This window comes from Tarenaya hassleriana, unplaced genomic scaffold, assembly GCF_000463585.1.
Source record: "Tarenaya hassleriana unplaced genomic scaffold, ASM46358v1 Cleome22, whole genome shotgun sequence".
In the NCBI taxonomy this organism is placed as follows: Eukaryota; Viridiplantae; Streptophyta; class Magnoliopsida; order Brassicales; family Cleomaceae; genus Tarenaya; species Tarenaya hassleriana.
The window spans coordinates 354,844-380,429 of NW_010965541.1; the positions used below are offsets into that span (position 1 = coordinate 354,844).

At 38.7% G+C, this 25,586-nt stretch overlaps 4 protein-coding genes across 6 annotated transcripts; 3 read left to right on the forward strand and 1 right to left on the reverse strand.

Moving 5' to 3' along the window:
• Window positions 1-8: 8 nt before the first annotated feature.
• On the forward strand, window positions 9-1,553 carry LOC104814805 (UDP-glycosyltransferase 87A1-like). Its single transcript, XM_010542996.2, has 2 exons — window positions 9-314; window positions 481-1,553. The coding sequence occupies exons 1-2, from the start codon at window positions 101-103 to the stop codon at window positions 1,344-1,346; spliced, it is 1,080 nt and encodes a 359-aa protein (XP_010541298.1). The 5' UTR covers window positions 9-100; the 3' UTR covers window positions 1,347-1,553.
• Window positions 1,554-5,261: 3,708 nt separating this feature from the next.
• Window positions 5,262-7,112, forward strand: LOC104815126 (arogenate dehydratase 5, chloroplastic). Its single transcript, XM_010543447.2, has 2 exons — window positions 5,262-5,660; window positions 5,756-7,112. Exons 1-2 carry the CDS (start codon window positions 5,535-5,537, stop codon window positions 6,833-6,835), a joined length of 1,206 nt encoding a protein of 401 aa, XP_010541749.2. The 5' UTR covers window positions 5,262-5,534; the 3' UTR covers window positions 6,836-7,112.
• Window positions 7,113-12,792: 5,680 nt separating this feature from the next.
• LOC104814806 (histone deacetylase HDT2-like) lies at window positions 12,793-15,840 on the forward strand. The gene is made up of 10 exons (XM_010542997.1): window positions 12,793-12,900; window positions 13,304-13,374; window positions 13,465-13,682; window positions 13,875-13,897; window positions 13,993-14,043; window positions 14,140-14,294; window positions 14,397-14,474; window positions 14,577-14,670; window positions 15,308-15,428; window positions 15,532-15,840. Exons 1-10 carry the CDS (start codon window positions 12,888-12,890, stop codon window positions 15,599-15,601), a joined length of 894 nt encoding a protein of 297 aa, XP_010541299.1. The 5' UTR covers window positions 12,793-12,887; the 3' UTR covers window positions 15,602-15,840.
• A 248-nt stretch (window positions 15,841-16,088) lies between these two features.
• Window positions 16,089-25,424, reverse strand: LOC104814807 (AP-2 complex subunit alpha-2-like). 3 transcript variants are annotated; one of them, XM_010542998.1, is made up of 27 exons: window positions 25,036-25,422; window positions 24,287-24,418; window positions 23,742-23,867; window positions 23,458-23,520; window positions 23,273-23,370; window positions 22,975-23,182; window positions 22,707-22,778; window positions 22,532-22,624; window positions 22,122-22,223; window positions 21,878-21,975; window positions 21,143-21,224; window positions 20,916-21,004; window positions 20,641-20,746; window positions 20,495-20,560; window positions 20,149-20,255; window positions 19,960-20,064; window positions 19,730-19,850; window positions 19,421-19,585; window positions 19,076-19,303; window positions 18,530-18,610; window positions 18,186-18,350; window positions 17,980-18,066; window positions 17,671-17,796; window positions 17,332-17,412; window positions 17,175-17,246; window positions 16,796-16,875; window positions 16,089-16,703 (listed from the first exon to the last, which is right to left on the reverse strand). In XM_010542998.1, the coding sequence occupies exons 1-27, from the start codon at window positions 25,159-25,161 to the stop codon at window positions 16,547-16,549; spliced, it is 3,036 nt and encodes a 1,011-aa protein (XP_010541300.1). In that variant the 5' UTR covers window positions 25,162-25,422; the 3' UTR covers window positions 16,089-16,546. The 3 variants fall into 3 exon arrangements, with proteins under 3 accessions (XP_010541300.1, XP_010541301.1, XP_010541302.1); XM_010542999.1 differs by having other exon boundaries at window positions 19,076-19,300; window positions 25,036-25,421; XM_010543000.1 differs by lacking the exons at window positions 16,089-16,703; window positions 16,796-16,875; window positions 17,175-17,246 and having other exon boundaries at window positions 17,671-17,732; window positions 25,036-25,424.
• Window positions 25,425-25,586: the final 162 nt, after the last annotated feature.

Consider the following 25,586-nt stretch of genomic DNA (forward strand, 5'->3'; position numbering starts at 1 on the left):
ACCCCGCCGCATCTCCGTCGTGGTCTTGGAGGACGTTGTGCTCGCCGAGTTGGCAAAAGCCGGCGACTTTCGCGACTTCATCGAAGCGGTGCTCACGAAGATGGAGGCTCCTCTTGAGAAACTCCTCGATGGTACGGAGGAGCCTCCGTGTCTCCTCGTCGCCGACACATTTCTCCTCGAAGCCGCCGTGAGGGTCGCCGGCCGGAGGAATATTCCGGTGGCCGCTTTCTGGCCGACATCCGTCGCCATGTTCACCTTGTACCAACATCTTCACCTTCTAGAGCAAAATGGGCACTACAACCTTCAATTGTCAGGCAAGAAAAGATTATGCAATTTCTCACCCAGTGTTTTTAATTTTTAAAACCCTAAACAAATATGTGGTTGTAGAATCATCTCGTGGTTTTTAATCTTAAGAGTTTCTAATAAAAATATTTATATTATATATCTTTTTTTCTATCTATGTATATTTTTTCCTGGCAGAGGCAAATGATGTGAGAGTGGACTACGTGCCGGGACTCTCTCCGACCAGTCTCCACGAGATTCTCGGCGTCTTCAATGGCCTTCATGACTTTATCCTGCCAAAGTTTCGAGAAGCATTCTCTCTCGTCCCAAAAACTCAATGTGTAATGATCTCTTCCATCTACGAACTCGAACCACAAGCGTTGGACCGCTTACGAGCCATCCTCAAAACCCCATTGCTCACCGTCGCACCACCCACGAGCAACGTGGCTCATGGCCCGAGCCACCACGTGGACCAAGATTACATCAAGTGGCTCGACGGCCGACCGGAGGATTCCGTTCTGTACATCGCCTTCGGGAGCCACGTCCCGGTTTCACCTCAACAAATGGATGAAGTCATGGCCGGTTTACGCGAAACCGGTGTGAACTTCTTGCTAGTGGCTCGGTCCAATACCGATGGGCTTAAAGAACTACGCGGAGACAAAGGGTTTGTCGTGCCGTGGTGCGACCAAGTTAGGGTTTTGTCACACAGATCGGTCGGAGGGTTTTGGAGCCATTGCGGTTGGAACTCGACGAAAGAAGGCGTCATGGCCGGAGTCACGTTCTTAACGTTCCCGTTCTACGGCGATCAGATTCTCATTAGCAAGTTAATCGTTGAAGATTGGAGAATCGGGTTGAAAGTTAAGGAGCGTCACGACGAAGCTCTCGTGCCGAGGGAGAAGATCGTCGAGGTCGTTAAGAAAATCATGGATCCGAACCATAACGAGTCGAAGGAGATGAGGAAACGAGCCAAGGAGATGAAAGAGAGGGTTCTTGAAAACGGATCTTTAGGTGAAAACATAGATTCGTTCGTGAAGGTCATACGGTCGGTGTCGAAGAATCAGTAACTGGGAGATTTGAATAAGTTTTATTTGTATAAGTGGACCGACACTATCCACGACCTCCTCTACCTCCACCACTATCTGTAATTTTATAAGATATGATTAATAATGCCTACGCGGCAACATTAAATGCGTCTTGTTTTGTGTGAGGAGAATGGGCCCATTGAGAAGGCCCATATTGTACGATGGCTTGAAAGCCCAAATTTCAAAGAACTCGATACTGCTGGACTTGAAAGCCCAAACGTGGAATTGCGGTGGAGATTTGAAAAACATCGAAAATCTAATCAGATTACTGTATTACAAATTGGGTCGAGAATTCGAGGAAATTTTCTAATTCCCTCGTGACGGGGACCGTAACATTTTGCTTTGTCCGTTCTAACCAGGTGATACACACGTGGCATACAGCTATAGGTTATTCACATGATCCTGTCTATCCCAATCCATTTCGATCTCAAAATTTTTTAGTCCATCCAAATCCGACTCTTTTCATGGCTAGTTGAAAATTATTTAGTTTGATTACATTCACCTTAGATCACGAGACAAACAAACGAACCGACTCGACTCGTGTCTGGCTCACCTCCCTCGTTCTCCTTGGCTTTGGATGAAGTTGTTAAAGTGTTGATGTTTGGTTTTCCCGTGCATGATAAATAATTAAAATTATATTTGACATAAAATTTCATAATTATTATCATTAATATTTATAACTTTTTAGTTATGTTTGTGGCTTCTTAACAGGGAATGTTCCGTTTTCGTCCGTCGGATGAAGGATATTATCTTATCGCGGTTATGAACGACATCAAGTTGTGCGCGTCTGAGCAAAACGCTGCATTTTCAAGCCGCCATGCACATGGAAGGTTTCGATATTTTTGACGATGATGTTTCCACATGTATATACTGATCATCGGATGTCTATCAAACGGTCCCACATCGACAGATATCATAAATCGTTTAACGTAATTTAAACGTCTTTCACAAGCTCTCAAAACTCTCCATTCTTGTTGTTGTCATGTTCTTCGCTTATGTCTCCATCGCCAAAGTTAGAAAAAAATGAGAGTAATTTGGTTTACTAGTTTATTTAATAAAATTCGTAGTGATGCCAAATGAATTGAGGCGGAAGCACTTTAAATATTATGTATAATAAAAAAATTAAAATTTTATACAAAACAAACTAAATATCTATTAAAAATTACAATTTTTATCTAAAATTATTAAAAATTTAAAAAAATATTTTAATTTTTAATATATTATTTATAATATAAGTTATAATATATACGTGTTGTGGATATTTATATCTATATATATTATTAATTATAAGTAATTATTCAATTAAAATTTTGTTTGAAATATGATATGACATAATTGTAATGATGCGTTCATGACTTAGAAAATTGGTATATCATTATTTTTGTTTGAGTTGTCAAACACGGGGTTTCGACGATTTTTAAAAAGTTTATAATTTTATAAGTTAATCGTACAAAGTATATGATTTAATTAGCAACAAAAAAAAGTAAAAGATTTTTTCATCGACATGATAAGAGTATATGCTTTTTTTTTTTACGTATCTTCTAAAAATATTAAAAATTTTAAAATTATATTTTTTCTAGTTGACGGACTAATTCGTAGATTCGCGAACTGCCTCGCCAAAAATTTGAAATTGGTTCTTTGGGCTCGTTTGTTTAGACCTCAATTTTTTTAACCCAATTTAGAAAAATATAGATTGTCAAATAACCCGCGAGTTGAGCGTATTTTACATCCTAATTCTTTCTTGTAAACGGGCCCGAAAATAAAATACAGACCCAATTATCCGCGTAGTGTATGTATGTATTTGTAAGTTCTCTGAATTTTTACGTTCCTGGGTCCTTGCATGGTTCCATGAATGACTAGTCTCTTCTGGTGGTGTAAACCGTAAACGCTTCACGTGCCGTGTAAGTGGACCAGTTTCTTGTTCGTACGAAGACGTAAAACATGAAAAACATGTCCTATTGTATTTTATATTTAAATAAAACGTTCTTTTGACCATATCTTAAATACTCGCTATTACGATTTCTATCTTTGGATTACAAAAGAAATATAATATATAATTAAAAAGACCATTCCCACCCACCAATTCGACCTAACGTCAAAAGAGAGGATCTTCCATACTTAAAGATTCATATAATCAAATATAACATCATCTTTCATTTTTATTCTTTGAAAACCAACTAAAAGTTGTAATTACACAAAATTCTACATTTTTCACTAATTATATTATAAATACATGTATAAAGCGTTATTGATATAAATTGACCATTAAAATATATTATTCAAAATTCAACATTAAAAATAAGAGATAAAGATAACAAATCAACATGTTTATATATATATATATATATTATATATAGGGTCTCACCAACTTTGCCATGAGCTTAAAAATAAGTTTCAACAACCCCCACCAATTTAAATTTTACGGTCAATAAATCGGCCAACATTATTGCCTAAATTATTAATTATTTATCTAATCAAAATACTATGATATTGTTGTGTAGAAAAGAAAAGAAAAACACGCTTTCCCCAAGCTATATATCTAATCAAAATATATGTGTTACAAGTCCAATCATATCAGTTGGGGCCGGAAAAATTCTCATTTTTTAACGAAAGATTTATAGTCTTCTGAAACAGTTTTGTAAACGTAAGAAAATTAATAATCATTAGCATTTTATCAAGAATATTATAATAATTAATTATCACCTTTCGTTCAATATACTTGTACTATATGGTATAAGCTTTTTATTTTATTTTATTTTTCTAATTATGCCTCCTCGCTTATACCACATTCCACATTCCACATTTCATCTACATCGAAAATAATTAAAATTGGCTTTTTATATGAAAGCTAGCGAGTGTATAGAAGATGCAAACATATATATATCCTTTGCATAACAAAAACCTCATTTTTCAATCTGATATTTTTAAATAAATTGTGACAATCTTTCTTTATATATTTCGTCTATGCGTTAAGATCGAATAACCAGACAAAGCTCATTCAACTTTGATAAATAGAGAATTTAATATAACATTAATTATTTTATTGGAGATATATTAATTAACATCCATTATAATTCTGAACGAATAATATATAGTTTATTATTCTTATTCTTATTATTATTATTTGCACGAGAAGTCGTATGCATGCCGAACACATTAGAACGAATATGCACACCATTTATACCATTGTTCATAATCAACGATCCAAATTATTATTATTATTATTTAAAGAAATAGTATTCCGAATTAAAAACTCGAAAAATGAAATCCAACGCAAAGTGCGAATCCAGCAAAAGGAGTTCATGGGCGACGCGTGGCTCGACATTTATACCAATTTTTGCTCGGGTAGAGATTGCTACTACTTGATCCGAAAAAGGCAGTAAGATGATAACCGAGAATATAGTTAGAGGCCCATTGCATTGTTTACACGTACACAAAAAAAAATCATTTTTTCCTATCAAAGCATACATATATAATAAAAAGGAAACAATTGACCTAATCTTTATTTATATAAAATCTTTGTATCCATTTTAGGTTATTATTTTAGATTAGTACGAATTGAATATTTGAAAGTGCTATCATCACTTAACACTGATTTAATTTAAATTTATTTAACAATTATTTAATAAAATTTCTCATCCTTAGTCTTATTAAGACTATATGCTTAAAAAATTATTTTCCAATTTCAAAAACATCGTTTCATATATGATTGGATAAAATAAAATAAAATAAACTATCAATCGATCCACATGGAACGAAACGTAGTTGTTTGGTATTTGAATCCCAAATTTGTTGTTAGAAAACATTCCAAAAGGCAAAAAATGTGCAATATATAAATATTGAGATCATTATTATTTGAAGTGAAACTACGAAAACGAAATATAATATACCGAAATTTAATACGGAAGTATAAAATTAAAATATGCATATTGGAAGGAAAATAAATGGAAGGTGGTAGGTGAAGGATCTGACCGATTTACCCTCGAGACATGCTTAGACTTTTTTGTCTCTTTGGCATATTCTGCCGTATATAAACCCCTTCATCACCTTCCTCTGCTCTTCAGCTTGAGTTTCTCTCTCCAGAAAGAACTCCAAGCTTCAACCGTCGTTTTGTACTCTTCATTCTTTTTCTTTTCTTCCCAAAATTCATTTTTGTTGGGGGCACAAATCATGCAAGTCGCTTCGTCTGCATCGTCGTGTGATCTCACTTCCGCTTTCAGGACGAATCCGACAGCCAGGAGCGCGCGTTTTACCAACGCGATGTCACAGCGATTTATCCATTTATTTTTTACATGGGTTGGTCTTATTCGATAATTTCGATTCCATTTTCAACAGAAAATCTATTTATTAAAATATTTCCGTTTTTATGACATTAAATTCGGGTTTAATTGATACTCCAAGTCTCCGCCACCGCCGCCGTGGTAGCCGCCGTCAATGGTCACAACAACACCGCCGTTGACCTCGGCCTCGTCCACGTCGAGAACCAGAACGAGAAATCTCCAGCGACAGCGATTCAGCCGCTGACGATAACCGACCTCTCGCCGGCGCCGTTGCACGGATCCAAGCTCCGAGTCGCGTACCAGGGAGTGCCCGGCGCGTACTCGGAGGCGGCCGCCGGAAAAGCTTACCCGAACTGCGAAGCCATCCCCTGCGACCAGTTCGATGTTGCGTTCCAGGCGGTGGAGCTCTGGATCGCCGATCGCGCCGTTCTCCCGGTGGAAAATTCTCTCGGTGGCTCGATCCACCGGAACTACGATCTCCTCCTCCGCCACCGCCTCCACATCGTCGGCGAGGTCCAAATCCCGGTCCACCACTGCCTCCTCGCCCTCCCCGGCGTCCGTTTAGATCAGATCAATCGTGTGATCTCGCATCCTCAGGCGCTCGCTCAGACAGAGAAGTCGCTCGACAAGCTCACCCCTAAGGCGGCGCGTGAGTCGTTTCACGACACCGCGGCGGCGGCAGCATACATAACCGCCAACAACCTCCGCGACACCGCAGCGGTGGCGAGCTCACGCGCCGCCAATCTGTACGGCCTTCAGATCCTCGCTGACGGGATCCAAGACGACTCCGGGAATGTCACGCGCTTTCTGATGCTGGCACGTGAGCCGATCATCCCTCGTACGGACCGGCCGTTCAAGACTAGCATCGTGTTCGCGGCGCAGGAGCAAAATGGGACCAGCGTTCTGTTCAAAGTTCTTTCCGCGTTTGCGTTCCGGAACATAAGCCTTACGAAGATCGAATCGCGGCCGCATTTCAACCGCCCGTTGAGGATCGTCGACGACGGGAACGTGGGGACGGCGAAGCTGTTCGAGTACATGTTCTACTTGGACTTCGAGGCATCAATGGCGGAGGCGCGTGCACAGAACGCGCTGGCTGAGGTGCAGGAGTACACGTCGTTTCTCCGAGTGCTTGGAAGTTATCCCATGGATATGACGTCATGGTCCACGTCATCGAGCGGAGACGACGCATGACTCAACTACCAAACCATATCATCATGCACCAATTAATAATAGCAATTATAATAATATAATAAGGTTAATTATATTATTTGTTGAATTGTGAAATAGTGAACAAAGGAAATTTAGAGCTCGTTATTCTCGTGGGAGATTAATATTTATTTTATTTCTCCCGCGATTTGATGCTATTGTTCTTTGTTTTCTTTTTTTTTTTCAAGAGGGTTTCTGTTTTCTTATTTATTTTGTTTTCTGTCTTGTATGCAAATTTCCATGAAATAGATTGTTTATATAATTTTGCCGGAAATTCATCAAAGCGTTAACACAGTCGATATAAATTTCCACGAATTTTACATTCTTGGGGGAAATAAATTTAATGTAAATTCATATAATTTCCACGAAATTTACATTCCTACGTTGACACAAATCAATCAACCATATGGTCCACGATGTCTCCGATATCATAATGACGCCATCTCTGTTACTATTCATAATCACAATTATAATTATACATAAGAAAATTTAAAAGTTAAATTTACATTTCAGGTGGGTCAAACGTGTTAGTGGTTGGCGATAATCAACCGCGTAGAGGGCGATTTGTCAATAATTTCTTTATACTATATAATGTGATGAGTATTATGCAAGATAATTAATTATTAAAAAAACAATATCGTTAATAATTTTTATAAGAGAAAGAAATGGAGAAATCAAATCAGGAGTGCGGTGGTTGGTGGAGAGCTCATGGATAGTGTATTTGGTATTGGTAGGTGGAAAGAGCTGAGGGTCTGCCGTCTTGTTCCGGTTTTGGTTTCTAGTTTCGGTTTAGATTCTTAATTCGGTTTTTAATTTCGGTTAACACTACACTCACTCACCAGTTTTAAATATCAAATTATGTAATTATATATATATATATATATATTGTAACAACTATATTTGTTACGAATGAAATGGAGAATTTTTCTTCGTATTCTATTATTGGTTTGATATTATATGATTTTTAATGTATAAATCGGCCATGACAAATAACGAATTGGGATGCGATTCCAGGCTCGGTTTGGCTGAACCGGTTAGGTATTATGTAGTGTACAGCATTAATTCTGAATACCTCGGGTTTTTATTATATTAATTTTAGATTCAATTATTTTAGTTTTATAAAAAATTTATCCATTTATTTTTTACATGGGTTGGTCTTATTCGATAATTTCGATTCCATTTTCAACAGAAAATCTATTTATTAAAATATTTCCGTTTTTATGACATTAAATTCGGGTTTAATTGATACTGCTATTTAATTGGGCGAGGAATGTCCACCTTGGGTAATATTTGTTCAATATTTATTTTGTAACTGAAAATGAAAAAAAATATCGTTCATTGTATCGAATTCTAGAAGGTAAAACTTATAAAAATTCTTAAACTTGATGGAAAATAAATTCCTAAAATTTTTGTTAAACAAATTTATTATTAAATTTATAAAATATATCATTATAATTCTCAAATTTGTAATTAATTTTTTTTGTTAATCAAAACTTGTTAATTGGTGTTATAAAAAATCTCGATAATTGAGGGGTTTATAGGCAGAGCCCCTCCACGACACCTCTCCTATCATATTGCTACTGAATTTATATGTATATAAATTAATTTAAATAAATTATGATATTTATTTTTATGTAAAATGATGATGTGTCATAATTTTGATGATGTGTACATAATTTGGAAACCAAGTCATTGACACATCATCATTTTTGTTTGAGTTGGCAGAGGCGGGAGGTTTTCGGTGAATTATTAACAAGTTTGGAGTTTTATTGGTTAATCATACCAAATATAGGGTTTAATTGGTAAGCAAAAAAGTACAAGGTTTTTTCGTTGACCTGGGAAAAGTACAGGGTTTTTATGGCGATTTCCCCTATATAATTTATATGATATACGTGTATATGCACATTCATAACGCGTATGCACCAATGCACGTCTGCGCTCATGTCTATATATACTTATATATATATATATATGCGTGTTATATACATGTGTATATATATACAAATGTTTTAAATTGATATTTTATTCAATATTTATAAATTATTTGAATTTGTCAAAGGTGTTCTGAAAAACACTAGAAAAATTAAAACAGTTATATAACAATGCACTTCCTTGCGAACTTTTAGCAACAAAAATATTATGACAAATCGTAAAGTCTTTGCGGTGAAATATTTTTATTGAAAAAAAAATCAAAAAATTAACCAGCGAAAATTTCCAAAAATTACAAATCGCAGCTAAAATTGATTGCAAAATTGATTTTAGGTTCAGGAACTTGACTCTTACCACTGAGATTTTTGACTTACCATACCAAGGTCCGCTCTTCACTTGGTCAAATAAACAGGTCAGCAATCCGATTGCTAAAAAGCTGGATCGCGTCTTGGTTAATGCCTCCTGGCTACTCTCCTTCCCTCGGAGCCATGCTACCTTCACCCACCCCAACCCGTCAGACCATTGCCCGTGCCTTTTAACCCTTAAGCCGACCACAAAAACAAGTCCTAAACCTTTCAAAGTGTTCAATTTCATTCTGGACCACCCGACCTTCATTCCAACCATTCAATCCTCATGGCAAATGGCGGGACATCGGGCTTCTACGCTATCGGAGTTTCATCTCAAACTAAGGAAGCAAAAAATTCCTATCAAAACTCTTTGCAAAAACAATTATTGTGGTATCCAAAAACAGGTGGCCGATTCACATAACTTGTTGTCTCTTGCGCAGGATAACGCTCTTAGGAATCCTTGTGCAGCAACCTTCACTGAAGAACACCAATGCTTCACCCGCTGGACTCACCTAAAGGAGATAGAAGAGAAATTTCTTAAACAAAGGTCGCGTATTCACTGGCTCAGGACAGGGGATCAGAACTCTCGTTTCTTCTTCAGATCTATGCTGATTAGAAATTCCAAAAACACGATTCGTCATTTGGTTTCCTCGGATGGCCAACGAATTACTGACCCTGATCGCATAGCGGGCCTAGCTGTCGACTACTTCAAGTCAATATTTGGCTGTCCCAGATCTCCACGTCACCTCTCCTATCATATTGCTGCCATTGAGGGGTTTATAGGCAGAGCTCCTCCAAGTGTCTTGCAGGCGGCTTCAATTCCTTTCACAGCAGCTGAAATTAAGGCAGTCCTACAATCTATGCCTTCAAACAAAACCCCGGGACCTGACGGGTTTACGGCTGAGTTTTTTCTGAAGGCATGGGATACATTAGGTACGGAATTCACGACAGTAATTCAGAACTTCTTCAGATCTGCATACCTTCCTAGAGCAGTCAATGCAACGTCGCTGGTTTTGGTCCCGAAGATCCCGGGTGCAGAAAAGTTATCAGACTATAGACCTATCTCTTGCTGCAACACCATTTATAAGGTGATCACTAAACTTATTGTATCGAGGCTAAAACCGATAGTCGAAGCGGTAACCCCGCCGAATCAGGCAGCTTTCATCCGTGGGCGTAGCATTACCGAGAGTTGCTTACTAGCAGCCGAAATCCTGAAGGGGTACAAAAGGAGAGGCATCTCTAGGAGAATTGCACTTAAGCTCGATATTGCCAAAGCATTTGATTCAGTTGAGTGGGATTTCTTGTTGTCAGTTCTTCGACTAATAGGAGTGCCAGACTATCTGATGAAACCTATAGAGGCATGTATAACATCACCTTACTTTTCGGTCACTGTCAATGGAGGATTGTTCGGTTTCTTCCAAGGTACTAGAGGATTACGCCAAGGCTGTCCTCTTTCTCCTTATTTGTTCATTATGGCGATGTCGGTTCTATCGAACATGCTAGACCGCGCAGCAGAAGGCAACCGCCTGGGTTATCACCCAGGTTGTCGACGACCAGCCATCACCCACCTGGCCTTCGCTGATGACTTATTGGTTTTTACGGACGGCTCGGACACCTCGATGCAAACTTTGTCACTAATTCTCCAGCAATTCGGTGAACTCTCGGGACTCAGCATCAATAAAGCCAAATCAAGCCTCTATGCTGGGGGATGCAGCCAGCAAGAGCTGGAAGGTATGGTGCGAATTATAGGGATTGAATCTGCAGATCTTCCATTCCGTTATTTGGGTCTACCTTTGTCTTCAAGAAAGCTATCCTCCACAGACTATCAACCACTAATAGCCAAGATCCGATCCCGGATTGAATCTTGGACAGCCAAGTCTCTCTCTTTTGCGGGCAGGTTACAATTACTCAGGTCAGTCATTTCGGGGATCCTAGGTTTTTGGTGCAGCGCCTTTATCCTACCGAAGACTATTATTCGACAGGTTAACTCGCTTTGTTCGGCCTACTTGTGGAAGGGCAAATCTGATTCGACCAAGGGAGCCAGAGTAGCCTGGGATTCGGTGACACTGCCAAAAGGACAGGGAGGGCTAGGACTTCGGAACCTAGCCCTCTGGAATGATATTGCTGCACTGAAGCTCATATGGTGTTTATTTTTCAGGGCTGGCTCCCTTTGGGTTGGCTGGATTAGATGCAAATATCTCGCCAGATCCTCATTCTGGTCAGTCACAATTAAGTCAACTCAATCCTGGACTTTCAGGCGTCTCCTCAAGCTAAGAGGCTGGGCAGCAGGGTTTTTCCGCGTAATTGTTGGAAATGGTCAGCGAACTAGCTTCTGGTTCGATCCGTGGACACCGCTCGGCCCCTTAGTCGATCTGTTGGGTAGAGGAGGTCCTGTACAACTCGGCATCCATCTGCAGGAAACAGTGGCAGAAGCTTATCTTGACGAAATTTGGCAGATTCCGCCTCCTCGAACTGATAAAGCACTACAACTGGCGGTTTATCTTGCAGATTCTACCCTTACTCAGGAGGAAGATGCGGTAACCTGGCAAGTATGTGGAAAGGTACTCCCTGACTTCTCATCTCATGATGTCTGGAAGTGTTTGTACGGGAATTCTCAGCCGGAGCCTTGGACGATCTTGGTTTGGCATAAAAAGCACATACCTAAATATGCTTTCACTTGTTGGCTTATCCACCTAAATTGTTGTCCCACTAGAGATAGACTAATTTCTTGGGGGTTGCATACGGATCCTGGCTGTTTATTTTGCCAATCTGCAGGGGAGACTAGAGATAATATATTCTACGTGTGCCCATTCTCTTATTCGGTACTCGCTGCTACATTAGGGAGGGTTCTACTCCTCCCTTCATACCCCCGTGGCTTATAGTTCAGGGACTGCTGACATTACCAAGTTGCAAGATTGTGCGTTGGACTGCTTGTTCCATTTGGCAGATTTGTACTTATCTTCTTTGGCGGGAGAGAAATCAGAGATTGCATACGCAGAGATTTCGGGGTCCTCAACAGCTTATTGATGAGGTGGACCGTTCCTTCCGTACCAGAATAGCGGCACTGAGGACTGCATCACCCGAATGGGCAAGTAGAAGTATCCAATTCTGGTTTTCAACTATGAGATAAGATTAATCTCCCCTTTCCCGTCTCGTAGGTGACTAACGCGCTGGTCTGTAATTTGTTATTTTGACTCTTGCTGAAGCAAGTATCACTATGTACCATGTCTCAATTTAATACAAAATGCCTTTTATCAAAAAAAAAAAATCTCGATAATATTAGTTCAAAAATCAGTTTTAAAATTATAATAATATATTTCGCAAGTTTGAAAATTAGAATTATATATTTTATAAATTTAGAAATAAATTTGTTAAATGAAAAATTTAAAAATTTGTTTTCCACTATATTTTTTTTTTTAAGTTTGAAGAATTTTTATGGATTTTAAATGAATGATTTGCGAGTATCCATTTGACCAAAATAAAGCCCGAAAAACTCATCTATAATTTTATAAAGGGCCCATAATAAATCCAAGATTAAGAAAGCCCATAAGCTTTGTTTCCATATTCGGTATTTGGTACGACGTCGTAATGTGAAATGTCAAAACCCTAGCGAGCGTAGGAGGCTCTTCTAAAACCCTCTCCATTATAAATTTGACCCCAAAACCCCTCGCTTCTTCTCGCACACTTTCTCCCTCTGCTCGAAAGCCCTGATTCCTCATTTCTCCATTTTTTTAAACTCTATTTGTTCCCGATTCTTAGTCATGGAGTTCTGGGGTAAGAATCTTCTCTCCTTCCACTTGTTTCCGTTTCAATGTCAGTCTCAGTTCTCGTAATTTGATATGCAAATGGTGAAACTTCGTTTTTTTTCCGCCGTTGTTTACTCTGCTCGAAATCGCGCTTTTATTACATCATCAGTTGTTGTCGCTTCTGTTTTGTTTTCTGGGTTCGCACTCGAAGACCGATTTTGCTCGATAAACCACATGTTTTATGCTCTGCACTCTCCGTCTCCTTTTGTCGCGTCATACTGTGTTGGGCTCTTTTGCTTGAGAGTTTCGATTATCTGTTTCAAACTCAAAAGGAGTTCCAACTCTGCCATAGTCATTGATGTTTCGGTCTATACTCAAGTTGTAATTTTCTTACGTAACTGATGCTGTTTGCTGATTATTTGTACAATTAGGAGTCGAAGTCAAAGCAGGGAAGCCTGTTAAAGTAGCGCCTGACGAGGATGCCCTTATCCACATCTCTCAGGTCAGTATTCAAATGCCGAGGATCAATTCTGAACTTTTCAGTTCAACAGGACAGTACTCATTGTCCTTTTATTTTTTGTAATGCATGCAGGCATCTCTTGGTGAGACGAACGGCAAAAAGGGAGGAGAATCAGTGCCCCTGTTTGTGAAGATTGGTGACAAGAAACTTGTTCTGGGAACCCTTTCCCAAGAAAACTTCCCCCAGATCAGTTTCGATTTGGTATTTGAGAAAGAATTTGAACTTTCTCACAACTGGAAGAATGGGAGCGTCTACTTTATTGGATACAAATCCCCGAACGTTGATGAACAATATCCTTGACAACTTTCTTCTTGATTTTGTGTGTGTCTCTGTTTGTTTTTGTCTCTTGCATTGGGCATTGACTTTGTTTTGACTTGAGGAGTCCGAAGTTGACTATGTTTTAGTTTGTCATGGTGCGTTTCTTTGATTATGTTGACCGGTGTTTCTGTTGTTTCCTTTACTATTATGGATTCTGTCGACACAGATGATGAGGGATTTTTTTCGGGTGAGTGAAGAAACGTTTCTCTCGGTGTTCTGTTTCTTCTTTCTGTCATTAAATGGTGCCCTTGTTTCTCACGAGTCAGTGCATCATGTTCACAGGTTCAGAAGAATCAGATGAAGAGGAGATCCCTGCAGCTATAACTTTGAATGGTATGCATCCTCGCTAGTCGCTTGAAGAGGTTGATCTGTCAATGGCTGCAGTTGACTCTGTTGTATATTGATGTGTTCTTATCCTTTGCTGTCCAGGAAAGCCTGGAGTTGCAGTTAAGAATGAGAAGGCGGATGCTGCCAAGGCAGAGGCACAGCCAAAGGCCAAGGCTCCAGAAGAGAAAAAGAACGTAAAGCCTGAATCAGAGGATGATGACTCTGACGAAGATGATGAATCTGATTCTGAGGAAGGAGTGAGTTTTTGTGCCGACCCATTTTAGACGATTGCTGACAGAAATGCAATTTGGTTCTCTAGAATCTTGGGTGATGAATTTGTCTATGACAATTACTTGCAGATGGATGTTGATGACTCAGATGACTCAGAGGATGAAGATGAGGACTCTGAGGATGAAGATGACGAGACCCCTAAGAAGGTATATCACTCACTGATAATTCTCAAGTGTAAACCTTTCACAAGTTTCTTAAACTTGAGATGATAAAAATTTCTCCTTTCGTATTGTTGTACTTATGTAAAGGTTGAACCAACTAAGAAGAGGGTGAATGAGTCTGCATCCAAAACACCAGTCTCAGCTAAGAAGGCGAAGGCAGCAGTCACTCCGCCAAAGACAGGTAAATAAAATGAGATATTACTTATTAGGCTTTGACAGTGTTCATTAGGATCATTGTTGGCTGGCTAAATCAATAGAACGGCATGAGAGACTTAACAAGTATTAGTTTCAGGACTTCAGGGTTGAAACTAACACTGTCCCTGTGGGGGTTAATTTAGTGGTTGACATGGGTCTGGTATATGAGATTTTCGGGTTATTTGAATCCAAACTTGAATGTCTTGGATCGCACAAGATATTTTCTGAAAGTTGGTTATTGAGATATTTTCGGGTAAATACAAAATTTTGATTTTTTTCTTTCAAAATATATATATAATAAATTAAGGGTTGTTTGTCATTCGAATTTGAGTTATCCGGATCTAAATCCAAAATTGCGAAATAGTTTAGTAATTGTACATGTAATATCTCTAAGATATAGGATCAAAATGTCATTTTACTATTCATTTGTGTATCAGTAGGTAATGCTAGATCTCGAAACCAATTACCTGAAATCGATTTTTTGTTTTTTTTCTTCACGGCGTTAACTTGTTCTCGTCTCGTATAGTGTCCGGGTACCTGATCTTCGGCTTGGTTGGTACCCAAAATTCGGGGTTTTTTTTTTCCAGCGGAAATATTGCTGAAAGACTTGTGTTTTGGTGCAGGAGAGAAAAAGGGTCCACACACTGCTACACCGCACCCGGCAAAGAAGGGTGGGAAATCACCTGTAGATGCAAAACAGAGCCCAAAATCCTTTGGTCAGAAGTCCTTCGGTTCTGGCAAGAAGTAAGTTCTATGGTTTGAGAAATGTATATATATATATATATATGATTTGATGATGATGGTGATGATGATGATTAATATGTATGATGATGATGATGACACGCAGGCCGTTTAACTCAGGCAACAAGGGAAAGCAGTCGCACTCGCACAACAAGGGAAAGCACAGTGGCAAGTGAGCTGAACTGGTTTTTCAATAGAAGATAGTTTCTGTCTGCTTCAAAATGAGATAGTTCGTGCTCTTGGATTTTGTTTTTTTTATGAAACTTTCGTTTTTATTTAATTAAGTTTTCTTGGTGGTCGTAATGGAATGGACCTCTGCCACCATCATCAACAGGATCAAAATTTGTGTTTGTAGAAGAATGCTGTTTTGGTCGGGGTGATGATTATTATGTTACATTCTCTGATTTCGATCCAATATTCTTTCTTTTAAAGAAAAAAGAATATGATTTTTATCCAAATAAAAATTCGTGTAGGACCCAAAAAAAGAAAATTAGTAGAATATTACTTCACTTGTCAAATTTATCAAAATAAAATCTAAACTAAATTTTTTGTCAAATAAATTCTGAATTCTAAATCCGGATTTTCAAAATTATGTCATTGAATGTGCAAGAAAGTTTCCCGCTTGGACATAGTTTCATATTTATAATATAGAAGAGGCCAACATGGACATAGATACATATATTCATAATACTTCCAAGTTTACAAACGGATTTCTCTACTTGGAGAAAAATAACACCCCAACATTCTCTCTCTCTCTCTCTCTATATATACATATAGTGCAATAACAAGGAAATGATGAACAAAGAAGAAAAAAGACACTCTCAACTCCCTCAATCCCCCAAAAACCTTAGAATACAAATGTGCAGAAAGAATGCAATAAATTTTCCGACCGACTCGCCCAAGAAAATTTTTCTCATAAGCAAATGCACAACGAATCAGATCAAAATTAGCTCCCTATGACCCTCCAAACGTGTATTCTCCCCACCTCTCTCTCCCATTCTTTTCTTTTTTTTTGGGACATATTCTCGTGGAAAGCCCTCATGTGAGATCGCATTTTCACCTTCTAGAATATGAGTTTAGCCCATTGGAAGATTGTGAAGTTTTCTTACCCGGTTTGAGAATCAAAGCAAGCCAGTCAGTAGAGCTCCGGGATCATTTTCTGCGACCGCTGGACTAAGTGGTTGAGCTACTGGTCCTGGTACTGGAGCTGGCAGTGCTGGAGTGGGGGCTCGACCCGATGGGACGACGATTAGTTGTTCCTTGATGTATTCTTTCAACCTGTAGATACAGAGGTCAACCAAAAAAATGCAAGAGGTTGTGCTAGAGATGAGAAACGTTTGCCTTGCTAGGGTCGGATGGAGAGATCTTACTCAAATGTAAGCGTAGGATCTTCCGATGCAACTGTTATCCGCAGTTGGGTTCTGTCTGCTGGGTCTGTTTCGACTCTTACCTGGAAATCATAAAAACAAGGAACATGTCACGCTACTGAATCTTAATATTGCACTATCTTCCTGCATCAGTTACACATGGGTTCCTACTGATGCAAGGTTGCGATGCACTCTAGGTGTAACAAAACTTGGTTTTGCTACTTTTTATCACTCATCAGACAATGATTTCGGAAACTGGTTTAATCTCTTTCGTAGTGTCCATCACATTTTCCAAATAATTGATGATCACAACACCAGCCAGTACCGGAATCGTTAATGAGAAAACTAGCTTTAGATCTCGAAATGGGTATAAAGTTCTCACCAAACAAAGCATCGCTCTTGTGCTTTCGGAATAGAAGGTTGTGCTTGCCACAAGATTATTAGGGTTTGGATCCTACAACGGGAAAACCACAGAAGATGAGCACACATATGTATGCAAGTAAAAAGAATGAGGGAGTAAACTCATGTATTATACTTACAAGCCCTGGGCATATTGTCACTCGGAAATTGTTGAACATATTCGCCATTTCTGGAAGAGGAAATTGTCTAACACCTCTAATCTGCAAGATTTTGCAGATTCATTCCATTACTAGTGACATCAATAAGAAAAATAGAATGCACTATAAAGAATGATATTGAAGTTCGGTACTTCTAAATAATTCAAACACCCTAGATCACACTTGAGTGACCCATTAAAAAAATGTTTGACTATTTTTTTTCTTTGAAAGAAAAGCTGTCTGAGAGAAAATTGGCTCTTCCCTGCTGCAATTCTATCCTTTCATTTGCTACAGCATAGGGGATGTCATGGATATACATACAACTTCCTGAAGCTTCAATGGTGGTCCTGAAAGTGATCTCCATTGAGGGAAAAACTCTTCGGCTGTAAGTTGTATAGGTTGAAGAAACTTAGTCAAGACTGCAGGAAGCCGTAGTTTGACACTGACCTATAAAGGGACCAGCAAGACAGTTAAAGCTATAGATGCTGAAGATGCCATTCACTAGAGACGAGCTAAGTTATAGCTACTAAAGTTGTTATTCACTGAGACAAGCTAAGTTAATAATGCTGAAGAAATCTTTCGCTAAAACAATTCAACAAGCTATATCTGACAGGAGGTTATAGCAAGTACCATGTTTGTACCAAATTTGTAGGAGAAATCCAAAACTGCAACATCCCTACTAGGGCGGATATTCATCACTTCGACTGGACATTGTACCTATGAACGTCAAAAGATGGAACACTAAATAAAGGAATAAATTGACAGAAAAAGGAGGAAAATTATCCTCCAAAGTATCACATGAGTAATAATGAGTTAAAAAATTGGCACTAGCGTACCTGTGCTCGAGGAGGAATGGTCTCAGGTACAAGTGACAGTTCCATTTTTAAATGAACAGGGGGCAGTATTAGGGCATGGACTGATGTAAGAGGAGAAGTACTCTTGTTTCCCAAGAAGAGAACAAGTCGCCCATGATGTCCTCGCCATTCAGCTTTAACACCAATCTGTGGAAATACCAACAAACATTAAAACCAAAGGTACATAAGAATGTTCAATGACCGCAATTATTATCCAATGGCTTGTATGCGTCACTGGTTCAAGAAACAAAAAAAAGATGCCTGCCTGTGTATCACCTGTGACACAGATAAAAAAAAGTAAAGAGTAAGATGAGGAGAAATCAAACCTGAATATAAGGATCTTCGTACAAGACACCACTATCTTTCAAGCATAAAGCATGAAACCTCTCGGCAATATTTCCAATTGGCTGTTTGGAAGAATAAAAACAAAAAAAGAACAAAAATAAGAGCCTCAGGAACAACAAAAAGGAAACATCCAGAACTCCCCTGAACACAGAATACCAGAAGAAAACATCTCAGGTTTTGTGCTGAACTAAGCTGCGGTAACAGGTATATACCACTGGGCAGGATTATAAATAAGAAAAAGGTGGAACATAAAAAGGACCTGATCAGGAAATCGGTTACAGTTCGTATCTCCATCTAGTGGGGTGCTGTGGAAGGGAATATACTAGGCCACCTTACTTCTATATTTTAATGTAGAGAGATGGATTCGAACCCGTGACTTCAGACCCCACGGTAAATGGTTTTACCGCCGAGCCAAGTCGGTCCTTCAACCGATATATTGGAAACAATTAACTAAATTTTTTAATGACTCAGTTTTTCCATGCGAAAACTACAATGCTAAGATAGCCGAAGAAAGAGAAAACAACAACCTCCACAGTGTGTGTTTGTTCACCAACAGGTACAATGGCTGTATCCAGAATTCCTTCTGCTCCTATGGTATCATGGTCGTCGTCAGTTGGCATACCTCCCGGAGGAGCCTCTATGGCCAGAGGGCCAAGTAGATCGTTAAGCAGGTCAGCTGATGGAGCTTGTGGTTCTAGTTTACTCAAAGTTCCATTTGGATGAGAGTGAGGTTGAGCTGCTAACTCATTATCCTGCTAGATATATGAACATAAACATAATTATAATGAGAAATATTCATTAAATTGTGTCATATATCAAGGTAAACAAAGAAAAATTCTCTTTTACTGCGGTCCAAAAAGGGAAGTGCTTACCAAGCTGCCACTCATGCTTGGAACCTTTACAGGCGGTGGTCTCCCATTTACAGGCTGGGGGTCAGCCAAAACCAAAGCATTTGATGGTTGTTGTTGCGCTCTAAGCTTGATGGCACTCTGGTCTGCAGTATCTTCAGCATCTTCTGCTTTTTTTATTAGCGAAGACTGTAAATGGAAGTGTGATACAGAACAAATGAAACAAGTTGAGTGCCAAATTCTTCGCAATCCAAACATTCCAACAAATGTATCAGACAGATGAAAGCCTCTCATAAAGCTGCTTGGGCAAATCATGACATAAAGTTAACAAACCTGACGCTCCGGGAACTTTGGCATCTCTGCCAACACATCTGCTAAGGCGGCACCTTTTTTACTCAATTCAAAATACTCAACTGCTCTCTGTTGTATCTCCACGTCAATACAACTCTCATATCTGCCAACAGAAATCCCTTCTAAGAAATTGGATCGGCTTTGAAGAAAGAGCATAAGTTAACATAACTAAAATTATTGGGAGGGATGATAAGAGCGCAAGTGTGTCTCACTTCTTGAACACAGTCCAAATCTGATTTTGTAGTTCAAGATCAGGGGGTCGACAGTGCATAAGAATCTTCGCATATGTCGAAAGAAGAATAGGAATGGTGGAAATCCTGTAAACACAAAAGGGTACCTAAGGTATATCAAAATAAGAGATATTCAGAGTGGAACAGAAATACATAGGTTGTTTCTCTTACGATACTGTGGGAAGCTTCTCCTGTATGATGCTAAACATATCTCTTGGATTACATCCAGGCCGTCTAGCTAGAAGGTGACCATACTCCCCCAGGATATAAGCACTGACCTGAAATAGGTCGAGCCATATAACTCAATGTTAATTTTGAACTTGGCAAAATGTCTACATAAAAAAAATGGAAGAGATTGAAGCAATTATGTAACTAGATCTCTCAATTTGGCTGACATTAGAGAAACCAGTAAACAGATGCAAGAAAATTTTTTCATTCACCATGTTAAGGTTAAGACATAGGTTACAAGCATTGTGCATCATATGGGACTGATATTGGGAAGAAAAGATGAACTAACCTTCACCATAGTCTCATGTATTGCAGGTTTATCTAAATATTCTCTTGCTTTTGCTGCTGCGTAAGGCTGACCAACAAAGGATACTTTTAAATACTTCATAATAGCATGAACAGGAGAGAGTACATTTCCTATAACAACTTCAATACCTGCAGATCTTCATTATTCGTTACAAATTGTACCACACGGAACCAAATGTCATCACTAACAAAATCGCCTGCCTTATCGATCAGCTGAAGGATCACATCTACATACCTGAGGAATATCAAAAGTAAAAATTCTGTGTAACGAAAAACATTGACCAATTGCCTGTGTGTCGGCAGATTCGAAAAGGCCACACCCACTGGCTAATTCATATTATTTTTATTGTGTGTATCTCAAAATATGGTTTACATATTTCTATTATAGTAAAAGCTACGCTTACCATGACAAATCAGGAGCAAACTTCTCTGCAAGAATAGCAGCTTTAAGTGACAATTCCTCCCGCATCGCGAACTCTGATGTGCTAAGATACTGCATTGTAGTTTTCAGATGCAGGTAAAGCTTACACAACTTCACAACCAAATCCTTTTACTTATTTTAAAAATCAGCCGTATAAAATAAACTATCAAGCAAGAAATATCAATATGATTCAAAGTCAAGAAGACTTACCTGCAACAACTCTTCAACTATATCTTTTGCATTTGACACATCACACATTCCGTAAAGTAAATCAAGAGCACGCCTACGAATACTGCAGGAAAATTGTCATTTATCAGCAAATTTGATACTGACTGCAGAAAAGACAAGGAACAAATACAAAAATATATAAATCAAACAAATATAAAAGATATATTCAACAAATTGGCTTTCTATCAATGTTTTAACCTCAAAGTGACAGGGCAGCTTAGTGAAGATTGTCTATCTTTACAAGACTCTTTAACATGGTAAATTGTGGAAATAAAAGTTTAATCAAATAAAAACTTTGTTACTCATCCACTCCTGTCATCCATTGTGATAAATAAATATCATCAGAAAATGTATTAAAAACAGTAACTAGAGTATCATAACTGTTTCTCAGGGGGAAATAAGTCAAGGAAAATAGTTTTCTTTAACAGAGAATATAGAGAGACAGATTTCCATTACAATTTGAAAACTTTACAATCAACATGAATTTAATCTAAATTCTGAAGGAAACATTTCCTTGATAAATTCACCATAACATCATATAGAAAGAAGAATCGATTACTCTGTACTGATTGACCATGACTATACCATATTTCGAAATTAAATCAGTTACATCAGTTACATATCAGTTCCAATTCCAAATCAGAAAATTAAGAGATGGCAGCTTGGGTTCAACCGTCATATCAGCTGATATTGAAAATGTTTCAAATATCAACCAACCTGATGTCAGGATCCTTTAATGAGGTGACTATCTGAGCCTGATGCTTTTTTATGATATCTTGAACATCCGTGACCATCAGCATTCGCGTCATATTCTCCTGCAGTGTACATAGGCAATGCTTTATTATAAACAACTAATAATCGAATGACCTACATGCAAACCACATGAAACACCACCAAGTACTACAGAAATAATTGTTCTACCTAGGCTATCCAAGAAGGAAGGAAGCAGACAAGAACTCACCAAGCCTAGATATCTGATGTTGGGCTCACGTACAGAAATAAATTTGCCAAGAAGGGCAACACACTGTGACATCATCTCCTTCTCAGCATCAAGATGCATGACCTGTATTTGGGGTGAATATTACTAGCTAAATCAAAAGTATTTTCATTCATTTCATGACAAGAAAAAAGAAAAAGAAGAAAGAAAGGCTGAAAGAAAAAAAAACACATGAAAAATGCTAGGGATCCAAACAGTAGAACTTGTAAAAAAAGGTAAAAAAAAAAAAAGGAAAACGTCCAATGTATGACAATTATTTAGCTTTTTAAGTACTTTCTGTTTTGGCAGCCATGGGAAATTGAGGGGGAGAGCAAATAGGTGCATTGACAGTTTATGGGTGTATAGTGTTGCCAACCAGCTGTTTACAGACTTACCAGAGAAAGAGCTTCGAACAGCACAGCATGAGATGCATTGTTCTTATTCACATTCTTCACAACATCTGTCCCCATCAATATCCGTTGTAGGACCTGGAAATTGCCAGATGAAATCTCATCTCATGAGTGAAAGATTTCAAACGAAAAAATGAGAGTCTTCTGGAAGGAATTGAACCTCGAAGATGGATCTTCTGGTACTGGGATCTTCAATGGTCGGAAAATACTGAAGAGCCCTCATTGTTTTGACCTGTGTTAACATAAGATAGATAAGCATTCAAAGTAACCTTCAAATTTAACACACCGCTCGTAGTATTAAATTACCATAGCTATTGTCGGCAGCAAATTCCATACCAAAAATTGAGTTTGCAGTGAAGGAAAAATGAATGTCATCAATGAAATGTATGGGCTATAAAAAAAAGTCTACAAAGTGAGCTAAGACAAACCTGGAGCCAAGGAGATGGGATACCATAGTATGTGTACTCTTGAGGGACATCCTGGTTCCTAGCTAGGCGTTCCAATATTTTCACACATTTAGAAAGACAACTCCTATATGCCTCGTGGTTATTTGAAACCAAAGCTACAAGAAGACTCATAGCAGATGTCAAGACACCAAGATCACGTTCATCCAAAAGTTGTGCCATCCGATCAGCCCTGTATACATAAACAATGAGCTAAAAGGAAAGATATACAAGTAAAATACAACAACCAGAGAAACTAAGAAGTCAGAATCCTGATACATACCAGCCATCGACATTGACAACATCCTGATTTTTCCTGAACAAGCGCAGCAAGCACAGTACAGCTTTTTTCCTTACAAGAGGTCTGCAACTACTAGAAATCTAAAGCCAACAAATCCCTTAACATCGATCTGTTCAGTACTACTACGGTAAAAATTCTTACTTTGTAGCTTTTGCGGAGTAACTTACAATTAGCTTTTGAACATCAGGTGCCAATGATTCAGCAAACTCTCTTCCACCAATATTCCCAACCTATAGAAGAAAGCCCACGCACAAGTAAAAAGAGCAAACAAACAAAAAGTATAATTAGATAAGGTAAAAAGGCTTCAAATCACAGAACAGCAAGCATAAAAGATACAATCTCTTCAAAGATACTATAATACTATATTGAATCAGACAACCACATCTCATTAGCCGGACGACATTACTATGCTGTAAAGATCTCAGCACATTGTGGATGCAAGAGCACGTACCAAAGTCAGAGCCAGACATTGGAAAGTCTCATTACGACCAATAATATCATTCCGCACCATATTTATTGCCAGCCTCAGGAAATCATGGTTCTCGTTGAGCAAGCATGATGTGACAATGTAACCAACCTGCAATCATGGATATAAAAAAGAATAGATGCAAGTCACTTCAAGAGCATGAAAAGGTAAAATTTACCAATTCAAAAACTTGGGAATTGAACACATACAGAGAGTACTAAAATTATTCATAAACGCTTGATATTGTTGGTCACTTCTCAGTTAGCACTAAAGAACTGGAAATGTCACCATTAAAAAATGAGATTCTTGTAAATGGAATAAAATTGCAAGCATATCTAGCACTTCAAATAGTATCTATATGATTTTTTTAAAAACTTACTACCATGATCTTCTTCACTGAAATTTCTGCCTTATTACAGCCAGACTAGATCATCAATTCATAGCCAAACAAATACCACCGACCAATTCCCCTTCCTACCTTTAGAAAGTACAATTTCATCATTTAAACAAGTGAAATGAGCTCCACGTACCTGCTTTTCTGGGTACTTTGGTGCAGATATAAGAGAAACTGGTTCCATGTGTCCAAAATCTACGTCGTAGCCCAGCACATATATATAAAGCATTTTCCAGACGTATTTCTTCTTTTTATATGGCGTCAACACCTGTCAAATGTAAATCCACTTGATCAAGCTGATCAAGGAATGCTGGAGGAACTTTGACTGTTTGACATGAATTTTGAAGTAGACAAGGCATAATCAGGCTTGGCAGCTACACTCTGCTACTTACAATATGGACCCTAGAACACCCCATGCCATCACGGAATGTATTGGCAACACATAGATGCGGGGTCCTTTTTTTCCCTTCTAGTTTTCTTTTGGTATTAAGATATCATCTACAGGAGGTCAGGAAGAATGACTAGCGATTGTTTCATATCCCCAGTCCAGATGAAAGACCTCAATGAGCTTCTAGATAGAAGCCAATGGTAGACGTTACAAAGAGCACAGCAATGGCTCGGCTCCAAAAATGCAGCTATTCTAGTAAACCACTATTTGGTGAAATAACGCTTACACGCAATTTTCCTGAAGGGGGTAGAATGTGGCACTTGCGACCATGCTATCCAATCAAATTTGAAAACCAGAAACACTATGTGATCACATCCCTCGAACCCAACAAAAGGGATATTCCGATACCGAATTACTACTCAATCGAAGATATATAAACATGAAACATAATAGAGGCAAGGAAATGTTTAGAGGGGGAAGAAGAAGAAAACACTAGCCTTCTCATTCTTGAAGCAGGTACGGATGTTACCGAGCTCCTTATCGACGCGGAGTCGCTCCTGCTCCTTGTTCTGGCAATTTCGGATATCGCTGATAAAGACGGAGAGACCTCTTATCCCCGTCATCTCGCAACAGCTTCCTCAGATCCACCGTCCGCCGCCGCCTCAAGCGCGTAGTTCCACCTCGCAAAACCGGATCTAACCACGAAGACGACGACAACAAACTACTGTTCACGCATAACATAAAAAAACTCAGAAGCGGAGATTGAAATCCCTAATTTCGAACAGAAATGGCTCCCTCCGAATTGAAGAATTCAAAAGGTGAGTGATTGACAGAAGTTGAGAGAGAGAGAGGGAGAGGGAGAGGGAGACGACGGAGAGAGAGACGGGAGACGACTTTAATTTTTTTTGTTAATTTACAAAAATGCCCATTCAATGTCGTTTAATTCGGTTTTCGTCTATTTTAGTGAAAGCTTATCATGAGCCCGTACCTTTGCATTTCCACGATATTTGGCTCTAAACTGTTGTTTGTCCCTTTTCGTCCAAGTTTC

What these genes read in the sequence shown, in the direction of transcription:
- LOC104814805 (XM_010542996.2), top strand. Translation starts at nt 101, where the DNA reads ATGGAGGCTCCTCTTGAGAAACTCCTCGATGGTACGGAGGAGCCTCCG. An exon ending in CTACAACCTTCAATTGTCAG is followed by an intron (nt 315 to 480) that starts GCAAGAAAAGAT and finishes TTTTCCTGGCAG; the next exon opens with AGGCAAATGATGTGAGAGTG.
- LOC104815126 (XM_010543447.2), top strand. Translation starts at nt 5,535, where the DNA reads ATGCAAGTCGCTTCGTCTGCATCGTCGTGTGATCTCACTTCCGCTTTC. An exon ending in TCCATTTATTTTTTACATGG is followed by an intron (nt 5,661 to 5,755) that starts GTTGGTCTTATT and finishes CGGGTTTAATTG; the next exon opens with ATACTCCAAGTCTCCGCCAC.
- LOC104814806 (XM_010542997.1), top strand. An exon ending in CCCTTATCCACATCTCTCAG is followed by an intron (nt 13,375 to 13,464) that starts GTCAGTATTCAA and finishes TAATGCATGCAG; the next exon opens with GCATCTCTTGGTGAGACGAA. An exon ending in TGCAGCTATAACTTTGAATG is followed by an intron (nt 14,044 to 14,139) that starts GTATGCATCCTC and finishes TTTGCTGTCCAG; the next exon opens with GAAAGCCTGGAGTTGCAGTT.
- LOC104814807 (XM_010542998.1), bottom strand. Translation starts at nt 25,161, where the DNA reads ATGACGGGGATAAGAGGTCTCTCCGTCTTTATCAGCGATATCCGAAAT. An exon ending in CCATTCCTCCTCGAGCACAG is followed by an intron (nt 18,067 to 18,185) that starts GTACGCTAGTGC and finishes TGACGTTCATAG; the next exon opens with GTACAATGTCCAGTCGAAGT. An exon ending in CAAGAGCGATGCTTTGTTTG is followed by an intron (nt 16,876 to 17,174) that starts GTGAGAACTTTA and finishes TATGATTTCCAG; the next exon opens with GTAAGAGTCGAAACAGACCC.